The following is a 23,910-nucleotide window of genomic DNA, read 5'->3' on the forward strand; positions in this document are numbered from 1 at the left end:
GAAGACCCTCTTTAAAACGATCCACTGCACCTTCGTCTAGTACCCTTCCAGCTCCGATCGGTCGTCGTGCGATGCACTGATGCACGGAATTGCGGGTTCTCTCGGTCAGCATCCGTTTTTTTTTTTTTTTTTGAGTATATTCAGTGTGATTCCAAGAGGATTGTAATGTTAGTGATCGCAATTAAAACGGCAGTCCACACAACGAATTGAAAGAACGATTTATACACATTAAGAACACGCAATCTAGCAAAACGTTCAAGTGTGATTAGCGAAGTAAAACGAAACGACTTTATTCAACTCTCTCACGCGACTTCTTTCGCTGCTGATCCTCCTGGTCACTTCCTCTGTTCCGGTGATATTCCGATGAAATCCAGCGAGTACGAGGTGCCGATCTACCAAATCGAAAGCCATCCTACAACTGCCTACGGATGGATGGACTCGCTCCCTTACTCCTTCAATCGTGCTTCCTTTACTGCTTTGTTTGTTTGTTGAGGTCTTTAACGAAAAACCGCCACATAGCGGGTCCAACATCGCAAGTTGCGCCAACGCTTTTCAACCGATTTTCAACCTGCTTTTCGAACTGTTATCCAAGATAACAACTTTTCCGCTTAGAGGGAGCCACCTGATTTCGAGTTCACTACCCGAAATGGTTCTGAACCCAGGAAACCGGAGCTATTGTTTATTGTTTATTATGTTGTGATATTACCGATGTAAGATTTGTCGTTGTGCGAATGAGCGAATGATCAATGAAGTGACCACATTGCTGACAATACTGCAAACGAAACACTCGACTGGAAGGTGAACTTATGTTGTTTTCCATAGAGTAGCATACAGCTTGAATTCTGGTTGAGAAACATCTCAAATCGAGGCATAAAAACTCATTTCATTCGATGATGAAATCTACCGGCAAACGACTTCTACTCTACACGTTGCTTAATACATTTATTCACTTCCGTTAGACAATATCGAGAGGTTATCCTTAATCTAGGCAGTACAGCAGCGCAAACCAGGTACCGATGCGATAGAGGTACTCGTGCGGTGCTCGTTTTAGTTGGCCGTTTCACACGCGTCCACCCAGTCGTTGTACACATCCACCGGTTCCGAGAGGAAGTTTATCGTCGTGTGAAACTCCTCCATGCACACCCGGCACATTATCTTGGCCGAGTTTTTCCCTTTGTCCATCTTCACCTCGCACGACTTTTCGTGGTTGCAGAACGGGCAGTTGAACTGCTGATCCAGTGGTTCGATGTTCTTTCGCTTCGGCGGCGGCTTCCTCTTGGATTTTCGGCGACCCATTGTTTGCCGATCTGCGATGAAACGAAAGAAGACGAAAGAAGGCAACAGGTTAGGAACTGCGGATTGCGTTTTGATTAAACTACAAATAGTTTTAAACCGACCACAAACGTAGCACAAATGATAACAGAAGCAAAGACGTTGTTTACAATCGCAAAAGTGTTGTTTTGTCTCTGGCCCAGCAACTGACACTGACTTTTGGTTCAATTGTTGTACGAGTTTATACTCTCGCGTTCAGTACGCTTGAATGACACAAAAACGGAGGAAACGATATCGATCAGAAGGTACCGCAAAAATTGTAATAAACAAGAAAAGAAGTTCATAATAAATATGAACTATCTGCTGGCTGGTTCGGCAAGCAAAAGAGTTATAAGTTGTGTGAAATCTGCATGGCTGCGAACCTTGAGTACGGAAATGGAAGGCGGACTTATCGAAAACGCAATTCGCGCGGGGCTGCTGAAGGAATTATCGCCGGTTCACGTGGAAGTAGTGAATGAATCGTACATGCACAATGTACGGAAAGGGTCCGAAACGCACTTCAAAGTGTTGGTGGTTTCTCAGAAATTCGAAGGAATGCCTCTAATAAAGGTAAGTTGCGAGATCGACCGATCATCTCAACGATTAACTGCCCTCTCTACTTTCAGCGGCATCGTTTGGTGAATGATATTGTGAAGACTCAACTAGAAGGAGATTTCGTGCACGCTCTATCGATTGTTGCCAAAACGCCTCAACAATGGGACCCGAATTATGTTGTTGAACCCAGTCCCAACTGTTTGGGTGGTTTTGGCAAATGATGTTTACCAAATAATGTTTAATTTGTTTTAAATGGAAGATGTGTTTAAGAAAAATTAGCATAAATATAAGTAGGCTCGAAAGCATATACTCTTGTTGGCGCAGTTTGCACCAATTTAGCCGGCATTCTTTATTCCAATCCATTCGTCACTGTTTACATGCTGTAAGTGTCCAAGCGCAACTTCCCGTCATTCTCCGTAAAGTACATCATATCGGCCATCGTTTGTTCGCATATCATCTCCTCTACTCGGTCGTGCATCTGAAACAAAAGAAAGTCGCGTAACGGATCTCTGTCGATTGGGTGGCGTTGGGCAAACCTTACCCCTTGCGCGTTGAACTCTTTCGGCGCTTTCGGGTACTTGAAGTTGGGACCAAAGTTTACACTGACGGTCACATTTTTGTGCAACGACAACGCCGGATAGTAGGCACCTTTGTACAGATCGACAAAAGCCTCCCCTTGGCAGACACCGTTTTTGAAGAAATGAATCTGGCTGCCGGGCTGGATTTTCAACGATTTCAACGTTTCATTCACGCGATCTTTCTCCTCGTAGTACAGATGGCTCTTGAACTTGACCAGCGGCCGATCCTTGAAGGTTGTCGGCACATGGCTGGCCTGGTTCGCGTGAGGCAGCGTGATCAGAAAACCGAGCGTGTCCCCTTCACCGTACCCGCCGCTGTAGTGTTTGCCTTGGGACTCGTGGAACCGCGTCCCTTTGCGTGACCGCCACGAGTAGCCAAACTTGTCGTACCCCAGCGGAGCTTGTAGATTCGCGTACTCTTGGCCCCACCCGAGCCGACAAGCAGACCCGTCTGGCATGTCTTCCACTGTGGCCTCCCAGTACCAACATCCCTTCGTTACATCTGTGCAGTAAACAATGGTAGAGAATAAACACGGAGTTTGAAGAACCTACGGGTGTGCAAACACTTACAATGCGAAGCACGGGCCATACAGTAACCCTTCTCTCCGGTCACAGACAGCCGGTCGTCCGATATCTTGAGCTGTGGGGCACGGTCATGCAACGCAATCAGTACCGCGTTCGGAGACAGTACGCGGTACAGCCATCCCGGTATGGGTTTACCGGCCCAGTCGGCGCTTTCGTCAAACTCCTGCCGAAAGGGCGCGTGCGGATCGGGTTCGGCCAAAATGTAGCGGTACCCGTCCTTGTTGAATGGATGCTCGAGTGGGTATCCGTGGGCCGGTAGCTTCACAAGGGCCCCCACATCCGTACCGAGGCGGCTCTTCTTGCCGAGAGCCCCACCCTGATCGGTGTTTGGTAGCTTACGCTTCTGCTGGCGGCTTTTTGATATACTTTGAGTGGCTGAAGAGAGGGTAGAACCGAAGCGCAAATTAGCTCCACTGCCGAGAGGGTTAAACACAGTTAGTTAAACACACAAATCCCTACATTCTTCCATTCCTGCGATGTGAGGTAATTAATGCGTATACTCGGTTCGGGAGTAAATCACTCTGTCGTTTACAGTACGAGGCACATGGGAAAGCGTAACAACAAAAGGGTAAATCTTTTTACATGATAATACAACCGGTTTTTTTGTATTTCATCACTCATCCAATCCAATAGAACGTTTTCTACGTTTCAACTAATTTCTTGCCAAACTGACGTACGATCTTGCATCTCGCTCTTATGTTGCATCCGAGCTCTTCGCCGGCAACTCGCACACAAAAAGTGCGTCGCTACAAAACTTGGTTTAATTTTTTTATGTTTTTTTTTCATACGAAACTTGGTCTAGTTTTTCAGATAAAACTTGATTTAGTTTTTCATATGAAACTTGGTTTAGTTTTTCAAATGAAACTTGGTTTAGTTTTTCATATAAAACTTCTGTGGTGCACGCACAACGCGTGCCAGGACTTCAGTGGAGAGAAAGTGTTTTTAATTTTAATCAACTATTTTAAACTTACTCAATGTTGTTGTCTCATCGTAGGCCGGCTTAATTTGCGTTAGATCCGCACTGGCCAGACCATACATTTGACCCTGATCGCCGCCCTCGTCGTAAGAGAACAGCGTGTTGATGTCCTTGATGAGAGATCTTTGCACCGTGGCGTACCAGGACTGGGTTGAGCGCCGCCCCATCGTAGTGATGGCCTCCCAGTAGTGGTCCAAGTACGGTATGATTTCCTTATCCTTGCTAAACATCAGCCGAGCTTTGCCCTCCTTGGTGGCCGTTTGCTGTAGGTTCGCGATGGCCGTGAGGCACATCTGTGGGATGGAGGCTTGCACTTTGCGAAAACTTTCCAGGCCCGTCATCGAGCAATTTTTGCACACGAACACGTAATTCATCATGAACGGAACCAGGCGGCCAAGCTGAAATCCGATGCAGGACTCGTGGAACCATCGATTGCACGTTGCGCACAGCAGCTCGACTATGTTGAGATTTCTTTCCTTTCCACTGAAACGAAACGCATGTTACATTCTGCTACTAGGCATCTGCTCGGTTTGTGCGAATATCTTACCAGTAACAGTTGCCATATTTTTCGTCACCAGTGGGAGATTTTTTTATATCAGGTTTCATTTCGCCCACGTCCATTGTGCACCCGGGTTTCCGCTGGCCCCACGTCACGATGCTTTTTTAAATGGAAAAAGTTTCGCAAAACTGCTTACAAGTGGATCTGGCGATGAGTTTCGTAAGTTTCATTCATGAAAAGGGAATTTTCCCAGCACAAAACTTTGCTTTTTGTGTAGCGTGTTGTTTACTTCCAATGAACTGGCGGCATCAAGCTACTTTTGACGTTTGGAGCGATACCAAGGTTCATACAAACATGAGATTGTTTGACATTTTCCAGATTGTTTATCATTGCTAAAGGAACGAAACATTGATTGTTTAATGTGAATTTCACACTTATGTTTAAATTATTCTTTTGCTTCGTTCCAATGTTTTGCTGACACATTTCCAATTATTAAAGTTCCTTGGTTCCTGTGCTCGACAAACGAAATAAAAATCACGAAACGCTGGCCCACTATCAGTCAAAACGTCAACAACCAAATTCGCCGGTCATTCGGCAGATCGTTTGAAAGAGATGTAAATTCTGTAGAGCCCCGGTAGTTCACATAATCATGACCGGAATTCTTGGTGCCGGCATTAGCGGGCTGACGGCGGCTCATTATTTAGTGAGAAAAACAGCGGCAGCATTACCGTTAACAATCTACGAGGCTTCAGATCGCGTTGGTGGATGGATACGCTCGGAGCCGTTTCTCGATCAGGGCTACGTGTTCGAGGCTGGGCCGCGTACGATACGGCCCAAGGGACCGGCGGCAGCAAACACACTCGAGTTGATCGAGGATCTTGGTCTAGCAGATCAGGTTTACTCCATCAACTCCAATCACACCGCCGCCCGGAACCGAATGATTTACGCCAAGGGGCAGCTAAACCTTCTGCCGTCAAGCATCGGCGGGTTGCTGAAAACGGTGCCACCCTTCACGAAGCCACTGTACTTTGCTGCCTTCCACGATTTGCTGGCCGGACGATCGAAAGAGCCGCTCCAGGATGAGTCCATGTACTCGTTTGTGGAACGCCGCTTCGGTAAGGAAATCGCCGATTACGCCATCAGCTCGATGCTGTGCGGTATCTGTGCTGGGAATGCAAAGGAGATAAGCGTAAAGTTTCTGATGAAGGAACTGTTCGAGCGGGAACAACGGCACGGTGGAGTTATCAAAGGTTTGCTAGTGGAGGCATTGCGAAATCGAAGCAGAAAACAATCGAAGCCTCAGCGGGACTCTGCGGCTGGAACGCAGATCGGCAAGCTGGCTCAACGAGCGAAGGCGGAAAACTGGAGTATCTACTCGATCCGTGGCGGCCTTCAGACACTGCCAGACACATTAGCCAAGGATCTGCAATGTAAAGGCGTTTCCATAGTAACCGGGACCAAGTTTGAGGAGATGGTGTTCGATCGCGATCGCATAATGCTGCGGGTCGACGGCAAGGAACAGTTGCTTCAGCATGTCGTTAGCAGCATCCCTAGCTACAAACTGGCCCAACACGTTGAGACGCAACACCCGCAACTGGCCGCCGCCTTGCGAAGCATCCCGTTTGTGGATGTTTGTGTAGTCAATCTGCAGTACCGTCGGAGTGATTTGCTGAAACAGGACGGTTTCGGACTGTTGGTGCCTCCGATCGAAAACCTACCGATTTTGGGAGTCATCTTCGATAGCTGCTGCTTCGACATGGTAGATAACACCGTTTTGACGGTGATGATGGGCGGTGCCTGGTTCGAGCAATGGTTTGGCAAAAACCCCTCCGAAGAGCAGCTGCTGGAGGTGGCACTGGCCAATGTAGATAAGATTCTGCACATTGGCCAGCGCCCGGACGCGTACAAAGTGAATCTACTGCGAAAATGCATTCCCCAGTACACCGTTGGGCATCAGGAGCGGGTGAAAGCGGCCCGTGACTACATCGATCAGCATCGGCTTCCGATCGTACTGTGTGGTGCATCGTATGACGGCGTTGGCGTGAACGATGTTATTCTATCCGCCCGAAAGAGCGTAGAGGCACTGCAAAGCAAATAGACTGCACACGATTAATCGGCTGACTGGCTCACGAGCCCTTTGAGCAAATAAATACACCTATGCATCAAATGCAATTGACTGTTACGGACCCAACTGAAAACGGACTCAAGAGAAAGAACGAAAAGAACTAATTGACAGTATTAGAACGATCTTTTCTTGGGTTACTTCAAAAAGATCCGTTTTCATACCTTTTCACTTTGGGCTGATCGGTCTGTTTAAAATCGGAAACGAAAGTCATAAGTAAATGAAATCATTTTATTTTCATTGGCGCTTCGAATGACGCGAAGAACGCAACCCGGAGGCCCGTGGCCGGAACAAAGCGCACCGCAGCGAATGTAGAAAGCGTCCACAATTGCATGCTCCCCGTCCCGGCGGAGAGGACAATTTGGAAATGGGCATAGAAAACTGCTCCTTACATGTGCGCCGAGCGGCGGGGCAATAATATGCCATCGATGGTGGCTAGTGGTCCGTAGACGGCCAGCGAAATCATCGGTCCCGGCCGCCAAGTTGACCGACAAAGCAGTAACATAAGCGCGCGGGCGGTGAATATGTGTAGAAAGAAAAAGTAAGTGAAATGTCGGTACGTGAGCAGCTTTAATCACCGACGCAGAGCGTACTGGTGACCGTCAGCTGGCCGGCTATATGGGTCTGCTAACGGAAATAAAGACAATCTTGTGCTCGGCCGCTTCGACATGCTACGCACAGACGTACTTGCGCGACGTGCCCTGCTTCTGGCACAGGACTCCGGCATCCACTGCTTCGAGTGCTTACACGTCCACATCCAATGGCCATTTCACCTGTATCCAACTGCGAGAGATTTTGCAACATTTCATAATGTGTTTCCCGATGTTCCGTTCCCCAGCCGCAGCAGCAGCAGCAGCATGGGTGAAAACAAATGGCGAACGTAACGGACAATAACCCACGACACGTAGCATAACAAAATGGTAAATCCGAAAGAAAAAAAAATCCTCCAATAGTCATCATTCCGAGCATCGGCCAGTTGGAACAGATCGATGCGGCTGATTTATCATCGTCAGCTTCATGGCGCATGGCGCCAAGTAACTCACCATTGGGCGCTGAAGTGGCAACACCTAGGGCTGGCAGCGTTTTTGCGAGGCTTCGAGAGCAGCCGAGGGTCGGTTTTTCCACTCGATTGCAAACGAATACCGCCAAACGGCGCTGATCGAATAAGTGATCTTAACCACACTCACTACGGCACCCTATGCCGCTTGTTTGCGGTCTGCTACACGCCGCTGTACAAGAAGAAAATGTAATTTTTCTTATCCATTCACTCGGACGCTAAACATGCAGACTGAAAGTGAAAACTCAACTGTACACGTGTTCGGGAGCATCAGTCACGCGCGAGCTGGGCAAGACCGGCGGGCAATTACAAGATGAATTTTCGCCAGCTGCAATTGATTGATTAGAGAAACAAAATAACACTTTACATCATCATCATCATCATCATTCGGCTGTTGAGTGTATTATTAATTCATTGCCTCTGATTGTATAACTGCTAACGAACGCTGTATCTCGAGATATCAGCTATGCAAAGACTAACTGAACAACTGCACCCTATATTAGCATCCCAACGGGCTACGTAAAGCCGCCGATCGCTAATGGTCCACTCAGTGCTCCGATACGCATACGCCAACGAAAACAATCGATTTAATACGCCCCGAAACAACGATCGGTACTAGGGCTGGGCCACAAAATCACCATCATTGGGGAGACCGCACCAATTATCGACTTGGAAACTGCCGGGCAGACGGTTGGATTGACGGGCGGTTAACATGGGCCCCATGATTTTCCACGCCACACATTTTCACGGCCACGGCCGATTCCCGATGCAACACGGGCACGGGCGGACCGACGGACAAGACAAGCTATTAGGAGAAAAGTTTGACCAAAACCACCCCACACAGCCCACTGCCGGCGGCCGCGGCTAATGGCGCAGCAGTGCATCGCGCATAAGCGCATATCTATGCTGCGCTGTTTGCTCTTGCGCGCTGCAATTGCGCGCGGTGCACTCGATTGCACACGGACGGCCGGCGAAAGAAAGTTGGTTGCACGGCGTTTGGCACAGGTACTTTTTCTTTCTTTCTTGTCTACGCCCGCCCAAATGCCCAGCGTCCTCTGTGTGGGGAGGGCGAGGTTACAGCGCAGATTAGTGTTTTGCATACTCCCCTCGGGATCGGGCCCTGGAATCTGACCAGCTTGATCGCTTGATCGTTCAATCGCTCGCCGTGCCATTCTCTCCTAACCGCACCGAAAACCATTTTTCTTCCACCTCCGCAGGGCACGTGTATGTGGAGGGTCCGGTCGCGATGGCAGCCCTCTACATTATAGGGTGGGCAATTTTCACTCGATCTTTCCTCGGCCTCAGAAATCGAAAGCGTATTGATTAATTGCGAAGGAAAACAACGAAATTGAATTATCCCACACGCGGAACGCAATCCCGGAGGGGTCCAACACCGGCGTACGGAGATTGCTGTGCGGAGGGTGCCTCCAACAAGCTGCTGGCACCCCCCGCCCCGGGTGCTCTAGCAGCTGATGCTGATGGTCAGGCCAGTTTTCCGCTGGGCTGCAATTTGATTGAAGCGCGCACATGCCGTGCAAGTTCCGGGCACATTCCGGAATCGGCCCATACGATGACTTAGCCCATTCCCACGGCGCCCCACGCGGTAACACGTGTGAAGTAGGGAAGCCAATTAACGGAGCGTTGAAGTTCCCGGATCCGGCTGATCCTCTGGTGTTCTGGGCGGTCTGGGCTCGACGGCCAAAAGATTTGTAAAGTCCGCAGGCTCAAATACAGTTAGAATACTGCGGGGCTACTTGCAGTCCATTCGTTGCTCTCTCTCTCTATTTCTCTCTGTCTGCGATCCGGGGACGATGGAAGGCTCAGTACCGGAACAGGTTTAGCGTTCGGTGCACAATGCACAATTTTAATTTGCACTTTCCACCGGGCTCCTCATCTTAACGGTGCGGAGCGCCGATCCAGCGAGACCATCGTTACGTGCCACCACCGTGCCGACCTTGTACGCGGAACCCAGGCGGCCAATGTCACGCAAAGGTTTGTCACCTGTGCTCCACCTCCTGATGGACCTCTTTTCACCGGCTCGGGTACTGTCGACACCCTAATGGTCACTTGCTGTGTCCGGCCAACTGGGCGCTAAGTCAGCTGCCCTTTCGACGCCGATGACGACGCTGCTCAAAAGCATTCCAAACACCTCTCTCGCGTTCCGGTGCTAACGCTGCTCGATTATCTGCTCCACCGCCCCGCACAACCATGCTCCATGCTGCGGTCAGTTCGGTTGGTACGGGAGGTGCGGCACGCCCGCCACCACCAGCATGTGACTGGGGCTGGCGGGATTTCACTTGCTCGGCGCAGTCCAGCAGGTTGGCTGATGGCGGGTTTCGCGCAGTAACTTTCCGAACGTGGTCGCGCTACGTAGTTGCCTTCGCTCTGCTCCGCTCCGGACTCGGAACCCGGATACGCTCGTCGTCGTCGTCGTCGTCGTCGCCACCGCGGCTGCAGGATGTTGATGGTGGTTTGCGATCGAACGTCCAAATCCTAGGACCTACCGGACCAATTAAGTGTTTTTGTTTTCGGTGACTAGAGTGAGATCCACCGAATCCGACCTGAGCCCTCCAATAGAATCCTCTGTGGGTGCGTGCAGTGATTAGCGAACCGCGCCAAGTTCCGTGCGATCTCCGTGCAGTGTGCTCCGGTTTCAGTGAAAATGGCCATTCAAACGGAACAAGTGAGTGTGTGGGTGGCGATGATGATTACCTAGCTTTCGCGCAATAGCACCTCGCGATCGCATGGACACGAGATCGAGCCCAGCCAGAAGTGCCCTTCGATTGGGTTGCGCAGGGCAGGGCAGAAGAAATCAGGATCAGCCGCCGGTGCAGTGGCGTTTCTCGTTTGTGCAAATTAATTGCGACGCGAAGAAAGTTGCTGCTGCGGTGCTGCGCCAAGAGATGGGGCCGTCTGGCCGGTTTCGGTCGATGCACCACTTGAGGGGCCGACCGAAACCTGTTAAATATAGTTAAAACCAAAAATGAGGACACTTTTTACTAGCTAGCTGGAGGGTCCATGGGAAGAGCACCTCCGATCCGGTGCGGAGCCTGCGTGCCATTTTATTGGCCAGTCACGGTCACACGATCTAGCAGAGACGCTGCATTAAGGGAGATGGCTGATACCAAGCAACTCCAGTAACGGAACCTTCGCCATCGGCAGAGATCTAGATGGCCTTTATCTTCCGCCAGCTTCGGCCGGATCGCATGAGGTTGCTTAGTTACCGGGCTATGATTCCCCAAGGTTCTGGTTGTTGGACCGCCGACCTACTTTGGTTTAAATAGGGAAAAGAACGAAACAAACAAAAGGAGGCACTCGATGCTCTACAATAATAAAACGTAGTTTGCTGCATTGGCTTTTTGAAACAAACGAATGGAGATCAAAATGCCTACTGGAATTCGTTTTAATGGGCCGTTCTTACAGTGCCTTTCGGATGGTCCGAAGGTCCTCAAAAATGTGTACTCCAAATTTGGCAGTTTGGCATTTCGGTGCCAGTTGATATACCGAGCGACCGATTATTGATTATTCGACACCGATCAATCGTGGAATTAATATGATCCCAACCGGCAGCGACTGTGGTTCGTGGTGTCACCCAGTTTTAATCAAGCCATCAAGTGTAATCCATTCTGACATCGTGTCCGTGTCCAACAGCCGGCAATGAGCCACTCTCCGAACGGTGCTATCGAGTCGGTGCCGGTTTGAAGGGTTCAGTTACAAACGGTGCTCTGATTGATAGCCAAGACGAAGAAACTGCCGACGGAGTTGCCACAATCCCGTTATGCGACGCAATTTACAAACCAGACCGTCTCCATTTCGCAGGTTGTTGTTTTCCTGCTGCTATCGCTGTGCGCTGTCCTCAGCACCGCAGATCACGCGCCACCGTTTAAGCCGCTGCTACCGAAGTCGTCGCTGATGTACCCAAGCTTCGTCCCCAAGCACGGCGGCAGCCTGAAACCCTACATGGCGCAGTTCCGAGCTGGCACGCGCCTAGCTCCAGTAGCGATTCGGCCAGCTCCATCGATGATTATGAGGTACCACCACCCGGCATCGGGCCAGAGCACCGGTGGCGCAGCACCAACTTATCCTCACTATCTTCTTTCACTATGTCCGGCCGTACAGTTTGAAGAGACCCATTAAATCCATTCTAAGCCACCCTCCGCTTATGAAGCAACCGCTACTGAAGCGGCCGCCGTCGCTGGGGTTTGTCGCGGCCAGTGCCAGCATTAAGCACCACAAGTTCCACGGTTCGCCGCCGGGACCGAGCACGGGAGAGATCGTGTTCGAGAAGCTGAAACCGGTACGTCCCTAATAAACGGACCCGGGGGTTTGACGTTCTGATCGGTTCTTTTCTCGCCCGGGCAGATCACCGCAAAGCTGACCTCGCATAAAGACGGTGCCATCCACACGATCCCGGCACCGAACCTGGGCCTGCAGACAGGTCCCAAGCCGCAGAAAGCGGCCCCGAACCAGATACGGGTGACATCCTACGAAGACAGCAACAAGCTAGAGATTGAGGTTAAGACCACCAAGCCAACGTTCACCGCAGGGTACACCGGCAAACCGGCTTTCCTGCACAATCCGACGGTAAAGCAATGACGCCCTGGTGGCGTGAAAGTGAATGTCCTACAAGACGACGCCGTTTTTCTCGTTTGCTCTCCCACAGGCCGGCCCCGTGCTGGTGCCGTACAAGCACCATCCGGCACATCAGTATCAAGTGACGGAGGAGCACTCGAACGATGTCACCATCGGTGATCCGTACTCGGGTAAGAAGACCTATTTCGCACCGGATCCGGACCCGTCGCTGCCGAGCAAATCGCTGGTACCGACCTCGGACCCGCTCAGTACGCCGAGCAACGGCAAGTACGGAAGCCCGTCGGGGCTTCTGCTGCAATCGGCGGTACCAGCCCATGCCCACGCCCAGGCCTATCCGCTACAACCGCAGACCAGCGCGTCGGCCGTGATCCAGTACGTCAACGCGGTACCGCAGGCCAGCTACGCGATACCGCTGGCAACCCAGCCCCAGCTGCAGCAGCACATCCTTCAGCAGACGGCGATGCTGCAGGAGATGCCCGTCTCGGTTAGTGTTTTGCCGGATGCCGGAGCCCGTACGGCCGATGCACCGCGCCACCACCACCACTCGCACCACTCGACCCACCAGCACCACCGAGCACCAGCTGCACCAGTAGCTTCCCCGCACTAACGCCACCTTTCACGCCCCCCCGTACCAAACGCCGTCACCATTATTACCCTTCGCTTTTGCTTCCCCTCGTTTCATTCCAGCTCTATAATCCCACCTATCTCGTGACCCAATCCAACCACCTTTTCAATACCCACCAACAGCAGGGCGCGGTCAATCTCTTCAAGCCCGACAGCCACTTCCTCGGCACGGTGCAGCCAGTGGCCAGCGTGCAGGCGCAAACGCCGGCTCCGGCGCCGGCGCCGGCCGCCGTGGTCTTCAACTCGTTCAACCCGTACAAGCACGTCGAACCGGCGGCCAGTACCGGGCAGATCCTGTCGGCCACTCAGGACCAACTGCACGAGCTACAATCGGTCGTGAGTCAGATGCAACTCCACGATACCCACCACCACCAGGACATGCCGACGTACGCGCAGCTCGTCGGGCACGAGCAGCCGGCCATACACCAGCAGCAACTGCCACAGCTGAACCAACTGGAACAGCAACTTCAACAGCAACTAATCCAGCAGCACCAGGGCGGTAAAGGGCCACAGCGCCCGATGACCGATGCCGAGTTGGCACACCTGCTCAACTACGGCATGATCAATCTGCATAGTAACCTCTCCCCGAGCGACTACTATCACTACCAGGTCGATCAGCCGGTGCCGGCCCAGCAGCCCCAGAACACTTTCTATGAGCTGTCCGAGCGCCAGAAGGAAAACGATCGCATCCTAGCGCAGGCTCAGCAGGAACTCTACCACCAGCAGCAGCAACAGCAGCAACAGCAGCAGTATCAGCAGCAACAACAGCAGTACCACTACCAAGTACAGCATCTTCAAGAACAACAGCAGCAGCAGCAACAACAACAGCAGCAGCAGCAGCAGCAGCAACAGTACCAGTCGTCGGGTAGCAAATCGGACTATCTGCAAGCCTACCAGGATCACCAGCAGGCAGTGTCGAACATCCTGGCACTGCGTGATCAACCGATCACGGACAGTACCCAGCAGCAGCAGCAGCAGCAGCAGTATCATCACCACGCGGTGAGCAGCACGATGGCCCCTCAGACAATGCACAACCCCCTGCGGATATACGTCCCGGAAGAGGCGGAACACGAATATACCAACAGTGTAAGTGTCTGCCGTTACGGTGCGATCCGAACGTGATCGCAAATATCTGCATCCGATCGCAAATTGTCGTCGATCGTTCACAGGTGAATGCCCAGAAACGGATGGATGAGCTCGACTTCGAGTACACCGACGGACAAGGGCCAGCGGAGGAGAGCACTACGAATGATAGTGTCACGGATCCGGCTGACACCCATCAAGAGGAGGAACCGGAGTACTATAGCCAGAATCTTAGTAACCATCGCCTAGAATAAGAAGCTGCGCATGCGAGCCCTGGTGCGGGGGGCATCGGTATCTGTGCGGTGCCCTCGTGACAAACCGATTTCTCCAGACAAGGTTCTTCTGAGGCCACGGTAAGTTTGACCAGTAACATCCCATTGCGGACCTCGCGGAGGTCGCGCCTGTGTGGGCAATCGGACCATATAGGAGTCTAGTGTGCTAGATTGTAATTGTAATTAGATCGCCTTGCGAATCGAAACGTAGTGGACGAGTTATTTATTTCTTCGAGCGCCTTAAACAATGAATAAAATCTAATGAAACGAATTAAAAAGACGGGTTTTCGGGCAAATTGTTTCGCCTTTTGAACTCAAAGAATAAACGCAAAGCTCCGTGCGTCAACGTGCATAACGGGATAAAGGTAACGGAATAGCGAGATGCAAAATGAAAGAAATGGCACAAAAAAGACAACATCGGTCCATTAGCCTAATAGTCATCAGTACAAAGTTACATACAAGCTACATTCCACGGCGAAACTAATAGATGTGAATATGTAGTTGCCTTGCTTTATTGTCTACAAAAAACAAACGGATCATCATAAGTGTGTCAGTTTAAAAATTATAAAAAAACATGGAAACATCCTTAACCGAATTTAACCGAATCGAGAATACGTTAAAATTAACATGTTATGAGGGATATAAAAACCACGGAACAGCTCGTTCAGCCTACGAAAGATCGACTTCCAGCATTTGCAACACCTTTTCGAACCCAAACACCGACGAGTAGAACACGTACGGTTTGCTCCGATCGACACCGTAGTCGGGCTGCAGTGCCGGCACCGTGCGCATCAACTGGGGGCTGACCGGCACCAGACAACCGACCGGCGGGCGCTGCACGTTTTTGCGCATGTTCTCCTTGCGCTTGACCAATTTCTTCGTTTCGCGGAGCATAAAAATGGCATCTTTTGAAATCATGTAACGACGGATTGCCTGCAAATACACCCCAGTACAAGGACGAAATCAGTATGAGGACACTCCGGATGAGGCACGGAGAAGGAGCTTACGTTTTTCTTCCTACAATCGTGCGCCAACACCCACAGCAGCGTGCAGAGTGTACTGAATATTCCACAGTCTTTGTCACACCAGCGCAGCAACATTTGCGACACGGTCACGAGTCCTTTTTCCTGTTTGGCGGGGGAACCGAAAGGGTCGAGAGAATGAATTGTCGAATTGAGTCGTGCCGAAAAAGGGCAAGATTCTTAACCCACCTGATAGGCTTGCTCCTTAGTGCCGGGAAAACGGGCCAGATTCAGTATGATGCGCGCACAGATCTCGATCAGCGTCTTGTCGAGCTCGGATCGTATCGCCTGCGCCATGGTGTTGTAGCAGAACTGCGCCAAAAACACGGCATCCTCAACGAGAAGGTACGGTACCAGGCGCGACAGACGCTCCAGCCGCTGCAGGATGCCGATCGCATCGGACGAGCTGAATCGGGACGCCAAGAAGCGCATGCACAGCCGCGTCACGTTGCTTACCCGGTTCGTGGGATCGCGCTCGGCCTCCCGCCGACTCGCCACCATCTGAACGGCCATTTTGCGCATCCGCACCGTCTGGTGCCGCTTGCGATGGACCACTCCACGCCACCAAGCCTGTAACCGCAGGGCTGCCCGTTGACGGCGGCGCGATTCGAGAAACTCCGGTGTCAGCTTCGCCTGATACGCTCGACGTGCCAACAAGCCCCTCCCGTATCTCTGCAGGCCACGCACAGTACGGACGATGCACACGAACCGGCAGCGTTCGGCGCGTGTGGCTAGCTTCTCGCGATACCGACGCTGGACGATGATCACCGCGCTACGATACAACCGATAGGCCGCCTGATCGACCAACCGATCCTTGTACGCACGGTACTGGGCCTGAATGGTTGCGGCGGCGGCCAGCACACGTCGGTAGTTGCCCCGCTGCTCTCGCATTGCAAGCGTTGCCCTCCAACGGATCTGAAGGTAGATTACCGCTTCTCGGAGTTGCCTGAAACGGTGGACCGCTTGCTGTGTGGCCACGGTGGCACGATAGTGAGCTTGCAGCACACAGGTGGCCCGCCGGATGGAGAGAAACCGTTCACGTGCGTTTCGCATCTCTTGGTAGCCCCGGAACCAACGTTGAATGGTGATGGCCCCGAGCTTGCTCCGCTCATACTCGAGCATCGTTTGGCGCATCAACAGTTTGCCGCGGTATCGTCGCTGAATAGAAATGGTCACTTGCCGCACCCTCAAGAAAGCCGCTCGCTGTCGACGGCCTTCACAATAAGCTCGGTAATACTCCTGCACCACGATCGAGGCACTGCGCAGATTGAGGAATCGGCCACGACATCGCTCCATCGCCCTTTGCGCGCGATACCTCCGCTGAATGAGGAGTGTGGCCTCTCGGATCCGTTCGTACGCCACGCGCTGCTGTCGCATCGATCGCAGGGCTCGGAACCGCTGCTGAATCACCGTCGCGGCCAGTGTGATGCGCTGATATATGACCCGCTGACGTCGCATCGCTAGAATACTGTACCACCAGGTGGAAAGTGATGCCACGCTGCGTTTCAGTTCGTTGTAACGTGTTCGCTCGATCCGTCCGATCCAGTTCGCCCGGAACCGGCGCTGCACGGTGACGGTTGCCCGACGAAGCCCAATGAATTCCGCTCGGCCACGGCGCATCGCCAGTGTGGCCCGAAGCTTGCGTTGAATGGCGATCGCAGCACACCGTTGACGGTGCACGTGCTGGCGCACTGCTCGTCCCGCGCGAAGGGCTCGGAAGCGACGCTGGATGATGGTGGCCGCCCGCCGGTAGTGTAGATAGTCGGTGCGCAATTTTCGCTTCAACAGTACACTCCGCCATGCACGTTGAATCGTCAGGGCCGAGCGGAGCTGCACCAGGAACCGTCCGCGTTCCTCTTTCGCTCGCAGCGTTGCACGCCATTTTCGCTGGATGCGTATTGTGGCCGTGCGAAGGGTCGAGTAGCGGGACAGCTCCTGTCGCCCGTTGATGAGCGCCCGGAATCGACACTGGATAGCGATCGTATAGCGGTGTAGCTCAATGAACTGGTGGCGATCGTGGCGCATCAACAGTGTAGCCCGATAACGTTCTTGGACCGTCATGACTGCTCGCCTGAGGCGCCCGTAGGACTCCTGAGCGGTACGCATGCTCAACTGTGCTCGGAATCGACGCTGAGTGCAAAGAGTGGCGTACCGCAAGCGTTCGTATTGCAGACGTTCCCGTTCCATCAATTTCCGGGCCCGATATCGGTGCTGGAATACGAGAACTGCACGGCGAATGGCCGCATACTGCTGCACCTGGCGTTGCATGAGCTTTTGGGCGCGATAACGTCGCTGCACACAAAGCACCGCCTCTCGGAAACGTTCGTAGTTCGAACGCTCGCGGAGCATTGCAACCGTAGCGCGGCGACGTCGCTGCAGTTGAATGATCAAGTGGCGAACCCGGGTGTACTGTTGCGCATCCTGACGCATCTGCAAATATCCACGGAAGTAGCGTTGTAGCGCGATCGCACCCGATCGTACCCGCAAGTATCGCTCGCGCGTTCGCCGAGCTTCCAAACATTCACGCCAACGACGCTGAATACAAACTGTGGCACCGCGAAGTCGCAAAAATTCGTTCCTCGTGGTCCGCATTCGTTGGTATGCTTGAATGGCTGTCGCCGAACGGTCCCGGAGCTTCCGGCGACGCAGGAAACGCACCACACCGTCCACGGTCGCGTGTAACCGTCGGTGCACGACGTACGATTTGATACTCCGCTGGATGATGATCGCCTGCTCGTGGCGGTGCTTCGCCTCGGCCCGGATCGCCCCGATCGCTACCGCTGCCGCCTGAAGCCGCCAGCTCAAAGCGTACCGGCGATAGGACGTTTGCAGTACGATCGTCGCCTTCCGGACAGTCAGATAACGTTCGCGGGCTTGGCGCATGTCGCTCACCGAGCGCCACCATTGCTGGATGCGCACGAGGGCTCCGTATCGTCGGGCAGCTAGTTTCTGCGCCAGAAAGCGTCGCACGAAGCGTTGCATGGTCACCGCGGCTCGGAGCTTCTGGTGGCGCATCGCTGCGTACCAGACGCGCACGCAGTACCCACGAACGGCGGCCTGTATCGTGCGGGCAGCAAGTTCTCGCCGCAGTCGGCGCTTCTCGTCGATACGCCGGGCCACCAGCACACGCAGCCAGTTCGTACGCCACCAACGCTGCAGTACAGTGGCGGCTGCGTTGAACTTGGGCGCCCGGAATCGGTACACGATCTGCCACAGCAGCGACATCGTACGCTCCCGGTGCCCGTCGCAGATATCCTTGGCCGTAATGTCTCCCGCGATCTGGTACTGGGCCTCCTCCAGAGCCCGTAGGGCCAGGTTAATGTTGTGTATCTTCTGCAACCTCGAAATCGGCGGCACACGCAAGTTGTCCGACAGATCCTCGCGCAACAAGATGATCTCCATGACGCGCGTCAACCGCACGCCATCGCGCAGATCGACGGCCAGATTTTCGAACGCGTACTTGTACTCGTCCAGGTATGACTGCTTGTGCGAGAGCGTGTATCCGGCGCGCTTCAGATGCTTCGTTATATCGCCGATCCCGGCCACCAGGGTCGAGGCGAAGCGCACCAACACCTCACGCGTCTCCTTGTACGGTGCGTTGCGCACAAACAGACACGGGTTGTGCTTAATCAGCTTGCGGCGCTTGGCCGTGTCGAGAAACAGCAGCAGATAGAGCACCGTGCGCAGGGTAAACTTTTTCATATGCTCCGCGTACGCCGCCGACAGGTTGTAGGCTTTCGAGTTGCGCGCCTCCAGATAGCGATCCCGGAACAGCCGATGAATGATGAACGTGCTCAGCCCAACCACGTCCCGGTTTGACTGCAGTTCGATCTGCTCCCCGAACACCACCTCCAACCCGAGCCGCAACCACAGTGGATTGAAGCAGAGCAGCAGCTCCAGAACGGTACGTTGTAGCACCAGATCGAGGTGCAGATTCCGGTCGGAACGTAAGCCAAGTTGTTGCTTCTCAATCTGTGCCCTCACCTTACGCAGCGGCCCAGCGACCTCCTCGGTGAGGTACAGGGCGATGCCAGCGTTGCGCAAGCTGTTGAGACGATTTTTGTAGTAGTTTGACGATATCAGCTCCTTGGTCGGGGCGAGCGTCAGCTCTTTGCCCTTCACCTCGTCGAACAGCTTGCCCACATCGAGCGGACGGGACGTTTCGGTGTCCAAATCGGCCGGTATGGTTACCAGGGCGTTAAGCCACTTTTTCAACTGCGCCTCGTACTGACCAAAGGCCCGCTGATCCAGATACATCGTGGCGGTGAGAAACGGATCGCACGTGGTCGTCGCCGCGAACGGATCGGGATTGATCAGCGTTTTCAGGTGACGGTCGGAGTCGTACAAGAACACACGCTTCTCTTGCAGGTCCTTTGTTGAGAACCCGGAAGGCACGGCCGGCCGTTTCAGTGCGAGACTGCGTTGGAAGCTGGCCGAAGTCTGCAAATGGTTACAAGCGGGAGCATTAGTGATTGAACCGAGAATACTACTCAGAGCACCTTTCTTACCTTTTGCACCATGCTCCGACCGTGTTCCGACGACGTTCTGTGGCCGATCGGTTTGCTAGTGGACCTGGTGAAACTACGCTCCACGTGCATCGTACGTACGGTGGATGCGACGAACGTTTCGACACCACACCGTCGCTTTGGAGGTGTAATTTCGATATCATACTCGGACTCACTCCGACTGGGCTCGTGTTTTGCACGCTTGCATCCTGGGCCAGCGGCACCACCATCGATTGCTATCACCATCTCATCACTAAACCGACCGATTTCGTGAAGATTAAAGCGACTCGATTGGGCACGAATTTCGTGTTCCTTAAACAGACGCTCTACTTCATCCTCCTCGAGGCCAATGTCCCGTTCCTCCTTATGGGACAAATTTGGCAACGAACCGAGTGATATGTCCGTTTTCAGCGTGACGGTTACGTTCTGTGTGGCAATGTTTTCTACCGACACCGATCGACTGTTTTCGTGACTCGCAATCTTGAACGTCCGATGATGGCAATTCCCGGCATCCGGTAGCATCAATGCCAGGTTGGCCACGTCGGAAGCCGAAACACCGACAGGAGGAGCGGGACGATCGAACGTGACACCGAGTTCAACGGGAGTGTACTCCTCCGCGATAACCGAGAGCTGTGAGCCGGAATCGTGGATTACGTCGTGGGTTTTGTTGTTGATGGGAATATGTACATGCTCTGCCGACAATCCGTTCAATTCTTCCTCCACCTTAATGGTGGCAACGTCTTCGGGCGGCAACATAACATCGGTCTCAGGCTCGGGGGCCACAGCAATCGTCACATCTTGGCGAACAGTTTCTGGTGAAAATGTCAAGTGTCGTTGAAGACTCTCTCCCGGACACCTTTGAAACTCGTTGGGCCCTTCGGCAGAACTATCGAACGACGGTTTGAGATACGTTTTATTCGTTGCCGTTGGTTTGGTAACGGTTGAGTAGCAGCTCGGATCGAACTTGGCACGATCCGCAGGTGTGGCCGTGACTACTTCTTGTTTCACGTTTCCTTGATGAACGCATAAAACAGTCGGTCGATGATTGCTCGGATCAGCCGACACTTTGATCGCAGGAATCGAACCGGGATTACCGGTAGGTTCCAGTTTCGGTGAAACATCCAAAGCTTTGCATATCGCAACATCCGCAAAGCCCCTTCGTTTTACGGTCGTCAAGTAAATGTCCGGCGTTTCTTGGTTGGCTAATTGTGACGAACAAGTGCGCTCAGCCATACCGGGGGAAAAATGTACATTCACTAACGGACTGATTGGGTTGACATTTTCTTTGTTGCCAACTTTTGGCCTGTCCCGCGGGCTTGCGAGCGACTGATCCGCAGATTCACAGCATTCGAAGCTGCTATCGTTGGGCCCGAACACGGCGTCCGTGACTTTCGAGGTGTACGATCCCATCCTGAGGGCAGCGCTACTTCTAACCGGAGCCGGTCGAGAAAAAGCCGAATCTCGCGACGACCAGCTATCGGTCCGTACCGATGGTGATGCTTTTGCTTTTTTCGGCACAACAATCCGCTTTAGTTTAACCTTTGGCGGTGACGGTGACTTAAGCTTTAGCTTGACCGGAGCGGCAAACAACTTCGGAGCCGGTTTGCGATTTGGTGCTTTCAGTTCGATCGATTTAAGAATCAATTGCACGTCCTTCTTGTGGCCCAAACTGTCTGTGAAGACAATCACTTCCTTTCCAACGATGGGAGTTGGCGGATTCCACACGATTTCCAGCGGTTTTTCCCCGTCCGTATCGACCTGGTTGGAGGTCCACTCGAACGAAAGGCCACACCCGGGATCGGGTATTCGAGTAAGGTGTACCTGTGTCAAGGCGTGAAGCACAGAAAAGGAAGAGGCAATTAGTGCTTAGGCTCGACACCAACGTTTGTTTGGCCAAGTACCTCCACTGGTGAGCCTTGCGCGTTTCGAAGAATGACCTGCCTACGGGCTGTTTTTCCCACCGGGACGCCTTCAAATACAACTATCGCCTTCGGAGTGAACGGACCGAGCACGACAAGCGTCGGTTCGCGGGCTTCGTTATTTCTTTTTGCAACAACACGGGGTGGTGTGCAAGTGACCTGTTCCGTCGCGGGGAGGAGTAATATGTTATTATAACGATCGCAAACTACATAATGCGACAACATCACCTCGAACGCGCTCATCTTCTTCTCTCATGCCATAACCATTCGAGGACGCTAATACAGAACCGTTCCCCGGAACACACAACACTTCCTAAATCGACGTTATTCTAACAATTGTATTGATCTATTTATTTTTCGTAAAGTAATACACAAGACGCGCAAACTGAACAAATTGCGAACGAGCGGGCACAAGAAACGAAACCGTTGGATAGCTTTGATGGCTTGGGAAAAACGTTGAGCGTACGAATTTTGACAGCTTGCTGCCACAGTATATTCGCTGTCTGTCAGCTGCGGAAATGAGCTGTACTAAATTGTTCTAAGAAATATCCGTTGAATTTCAAACACGAATTTGCATTTTACACTCCATTTTATAATCGTTTTTATTAAACAGCTATACGTTTGACCTATCTAACGTAAAGTATTTCTACAAATCACAGGTAAACTAAATTTGATTGAATTGCAGAGGAGGTCACAACAAAATGAATGAGCGAGACCATGGATAATTGTTGATTCAAGGCTGTTGGTTGTTGTTTTTTTCGTTTAGAGGATCACTTTGTAGCTGCAATAAATCCAATTTCTTACTGTTCGCCGGGCGGGGAGGATGGATCGCAAAACCGACATTGTCGTCCTTGCCAACCTTCTTCTCGATCATCTCTTTACTGTTGATGAACATTCGATTCAATGAACCAGGAAACGGGACGATTTCGGAACTTTCAGAATTTTCTTCATCGGTGGTCAACACGTCATCCACTTCTACTGCAGCGTACATGGCCGAAAACCCCTTGAAACCAACCGAATCGTCTGACCGAAACCTTACCGTCAGAACCTCGTGCATCGATATGATTTCCGGTGGACTCTGTTGCGGCGTAACAAGAATAGAAAGAGAGAAAAAACGCACCAAATGGTGAAACCCCAATAAAAATACTACATTACAATGGATGATACCGAACAAAAACACTTATATCTTACCGTATTGCCACAGTAACGTCCGTGCATCGCTCCATGTTCATCGGAGACCTCGACGTAGTCGTATGAACACAACTTTTCCTCTTCTAGCTCGAAGCTAAGAAACTTGAGCTGCACGTTCTGACCAGATTCGGCCTCGATGGTCCATTCGCAGTCTGCTCCGTTCTCGTACATGCCCGAGCCGAACTTGATGTGGGAGTAGAAATGATTCTTCACCTCGGTCGCCCGTAGCCGACCCCCACAGGCAGTCGAGTGGCTAGCGATAAATCCGCTACCCTGCACGCTATTGTCACTATTGAATATCATGCACATTTGATGCGAGGTCGATACGATGGGATTTGGCACTTCCGTCCCACAGAAGCGTCCCAGGGTCCGGTTGTCCGGTGAGTTACCATCGTAGATTACGATATGATCGTAGGCACACTCCTGCAATGGGATGACGTTGGGTTGGGTGTTACATTGCTTGCGACCAATCCATCACGCTACATACCTGATGTGGCTCAATGTCAAATACGTTGAAATCTAAACGTATCCGATGACCTGGGGTAGTGGTGAAATACCAGACACAGTCCTGCTTCGGTGGATAGTAATCCGGATAATTTGGGCTCAGGATCTGACCGTGCGAGGCGAAGATCTCGTGCTTACAGCCACTCTCCTTGCAGTCGTGCCCATTGTCGTGCAGTGTGTAACCATTCCGGCAAAAGCACAGATAGGAACCGACGGTATTTTTACACTCCTGTTGACACCCTCCATTGTTGACCGCACACTCGTCGATGTCGGTAAAGTAGACGGCCGCGAAACCCGTCTTCTGTATCGTCTTGTCGGACCGGAACACAACCCGTAAGACGTTCCACTCGGATGTGACGACCGGCGGAACACTCGAGCCGCAGAAAGAACCGTGCTTGTGTAGGGAACCGTCCGGACTCTTGGACAACACTGCCACGTAGTCGTACTCGCATTCGGACGCCTGGTAGAACGTGTTGCCCTCTAGGTCGAAATGGGTAAAGTTGAGAGTGATTTT

At 52.4% G+C, this 23,910-nt stretch overlaps 7 protein-coding genes across 8 annotated transcripts; 3 read left to right on the forward strand and 4 right to left on the reverse strand.

Moving 5' to 3' along the window:
* Positions 1-930: 930 nt before the first annotated feature.
* Positions 931-1,473, reverse strand: LOC131210622 (transcription elongation factor 1 homolog). The gene is made up of 2 exons (XM_058203898.1): positions 1,398-1,473; positions 931-1,307 (listed from the first exon to the last, which is right to left on the reverse strand). The coding sequence occupies exon 2, from the start codon at positions 1,294-1,296 to the stop codon at positions 1,048-1,050; it is 249 nt and encodes an 82-aa protein (XP_058059881.1). The 5' UTR covers positions 1,297-1,307; positions 1,398-1,473; the 3' UTR covers positions 931-1,047.
* Positions 1,474-1,570: 97 nt separating this feature from the next.
* On the forward strand, positions 1,571-2,194 carry LOC131208646 (bolA-like protein DDB_G0274169). The gene is made up of 2 exons (XM_058201455.1): positions 1,571-1,881; positions 1,938-2,194. The coding sequence occupies exons 1-2, from the start codon at positions 1,624-1,626 to the stop codon at positions 2,085-2,087; spliced, it is 408 nt and encodes a 135-aa protein (XP_058057438.1). The 5' UTR covers positions 1,571-1,623; the 3' UTR covers positions 2,088-2,194.
* On the reverse strand, positions 2,182-4,743 carry LOC131208645 (set1/Ash2 histone methyltransferase complex subunit ASH2). 2 transcript variants are annotated; one of them, XM_058201453.1, is made up of 5 exons: positions 4,553-4,743; positions 4,001-4,488; positions 3,015-3,404; positions 2,408-2,946; positions 2,182-2,344 (listed from the first exon to the last, which is right to left on the reverse strand). In XM_058201453.1, exons 1-5 carry the CDS (start codon positions 4,624-4,626, stop codon positions 2,240-2,242), a joined length of 1,596 nt encoding a protein of 531 aa, XP_058057436.1. In that variant the 5' UTR covers positions 4,627-4,743; the 3' UTR covers positions 2,182-2,239. The 2 variants fall into 2 exon arrangements, with proteins under 2 accessions (XP_058057436.1, XP_058057437.1); XM_058201454.1 differs by lacking the exons at positions 4,001-4,488; positions 4,553-4,743 and adding an exon at positions 3,489-3,654.
* Positions 4,744-4,924: 181 nt separating this feature from the next.
* On the forward strand, positions 4,925-6,602 carry LOC131212312 (protoporphyrinogen oxidase). Its single transcript, XM_058206123.1, has one exon. The coding sequence runs from the start codon at positions 5,154-5,156 to the stop codon at positions 6,600-6,602; it is 1,449 nt and encodes a 482-aa protein (XP_058062106.1). The 5' UTR covers positions 4,925-5,153.
* A 3,743-nt stretch (positions 6,603-10,345) lies between these two features.
* Positions 10,346-14,237, forward strand: LOC131206989 (putative mediator of RNA polymerase II transcription subunit 26). Its single transcript, XM_058199595.1, has 7 exons — positions 10,346-10,366; positions 11,503-11,714; positions 11,803-11,980; positions 12,046-12,267; positions 12,347-12,760; positions 12,964-13,986; positions 14,070-14,237. Exons 1-7 carry the CDS (start codon positions 10,346-10,348, stop codon positions 14,235-14,237), a joined length of 2,238 nt encoding a protein of 745 aa, XP_058055578.1.
* Positions 14,238-14,924: 687 nt separating this feature from the next.
* Positions 14,925-21,944, reverse strand: LOC131210652 (protein abnormal spindle). The gene is made up of 6 exons (XM_058203931.1): positions 21,930-21,944; positions 21,684-21,860; positions 19,795-21,603; positions 15,467-19,717; positions 15,263-15,382; positions 14,925-15,188 (listed from the first exon to the last, which is right to left on the reverse strand). The coding sequence occupies exons 1-6, from the start codon at positions 21,942-21,944 to the stop codon at positions 14,925-14,927; spliced, it is 6,636 nt and encodes a 2,211-aa protein (XP_058059914.1).
* A 490-nt stretch (positions 21,945-22,434) lies between these two features.
* LOC131206990 (protein tolkin-like) lies at positions 22,435-23,904 on the reverse strand (the record flags this gene model as incomplete). The annotated part of the gene is made up of 3 exons (XM_058199596.1): positions 22,435-22,779; positions 22,893-23,315; positions 23,380-23,904. Coding segments are annotated over 3 exons (1,293 nt in total), but the record flags the coding sequence as incomplete, so codon positions are not given.
* Between the last annotated feature and the right edge of the window lie 6 nt (positions 23,905-23,910).

The sequence above is a fragment of the Anopheles bellator genome, chromosome 2 (assembly GCF_943735745.2).
Source record: "Anopheles bellator chromosome 2, idAnoBellAS_SP24_06.2, whole genome shotgun sequence".
NCBI classification, from domain to species: Eukaryota; Metazoa; Arthropoda; class Insecta; order Diptera; family Culicidae; genus Anopheles; species Anopheles bellator.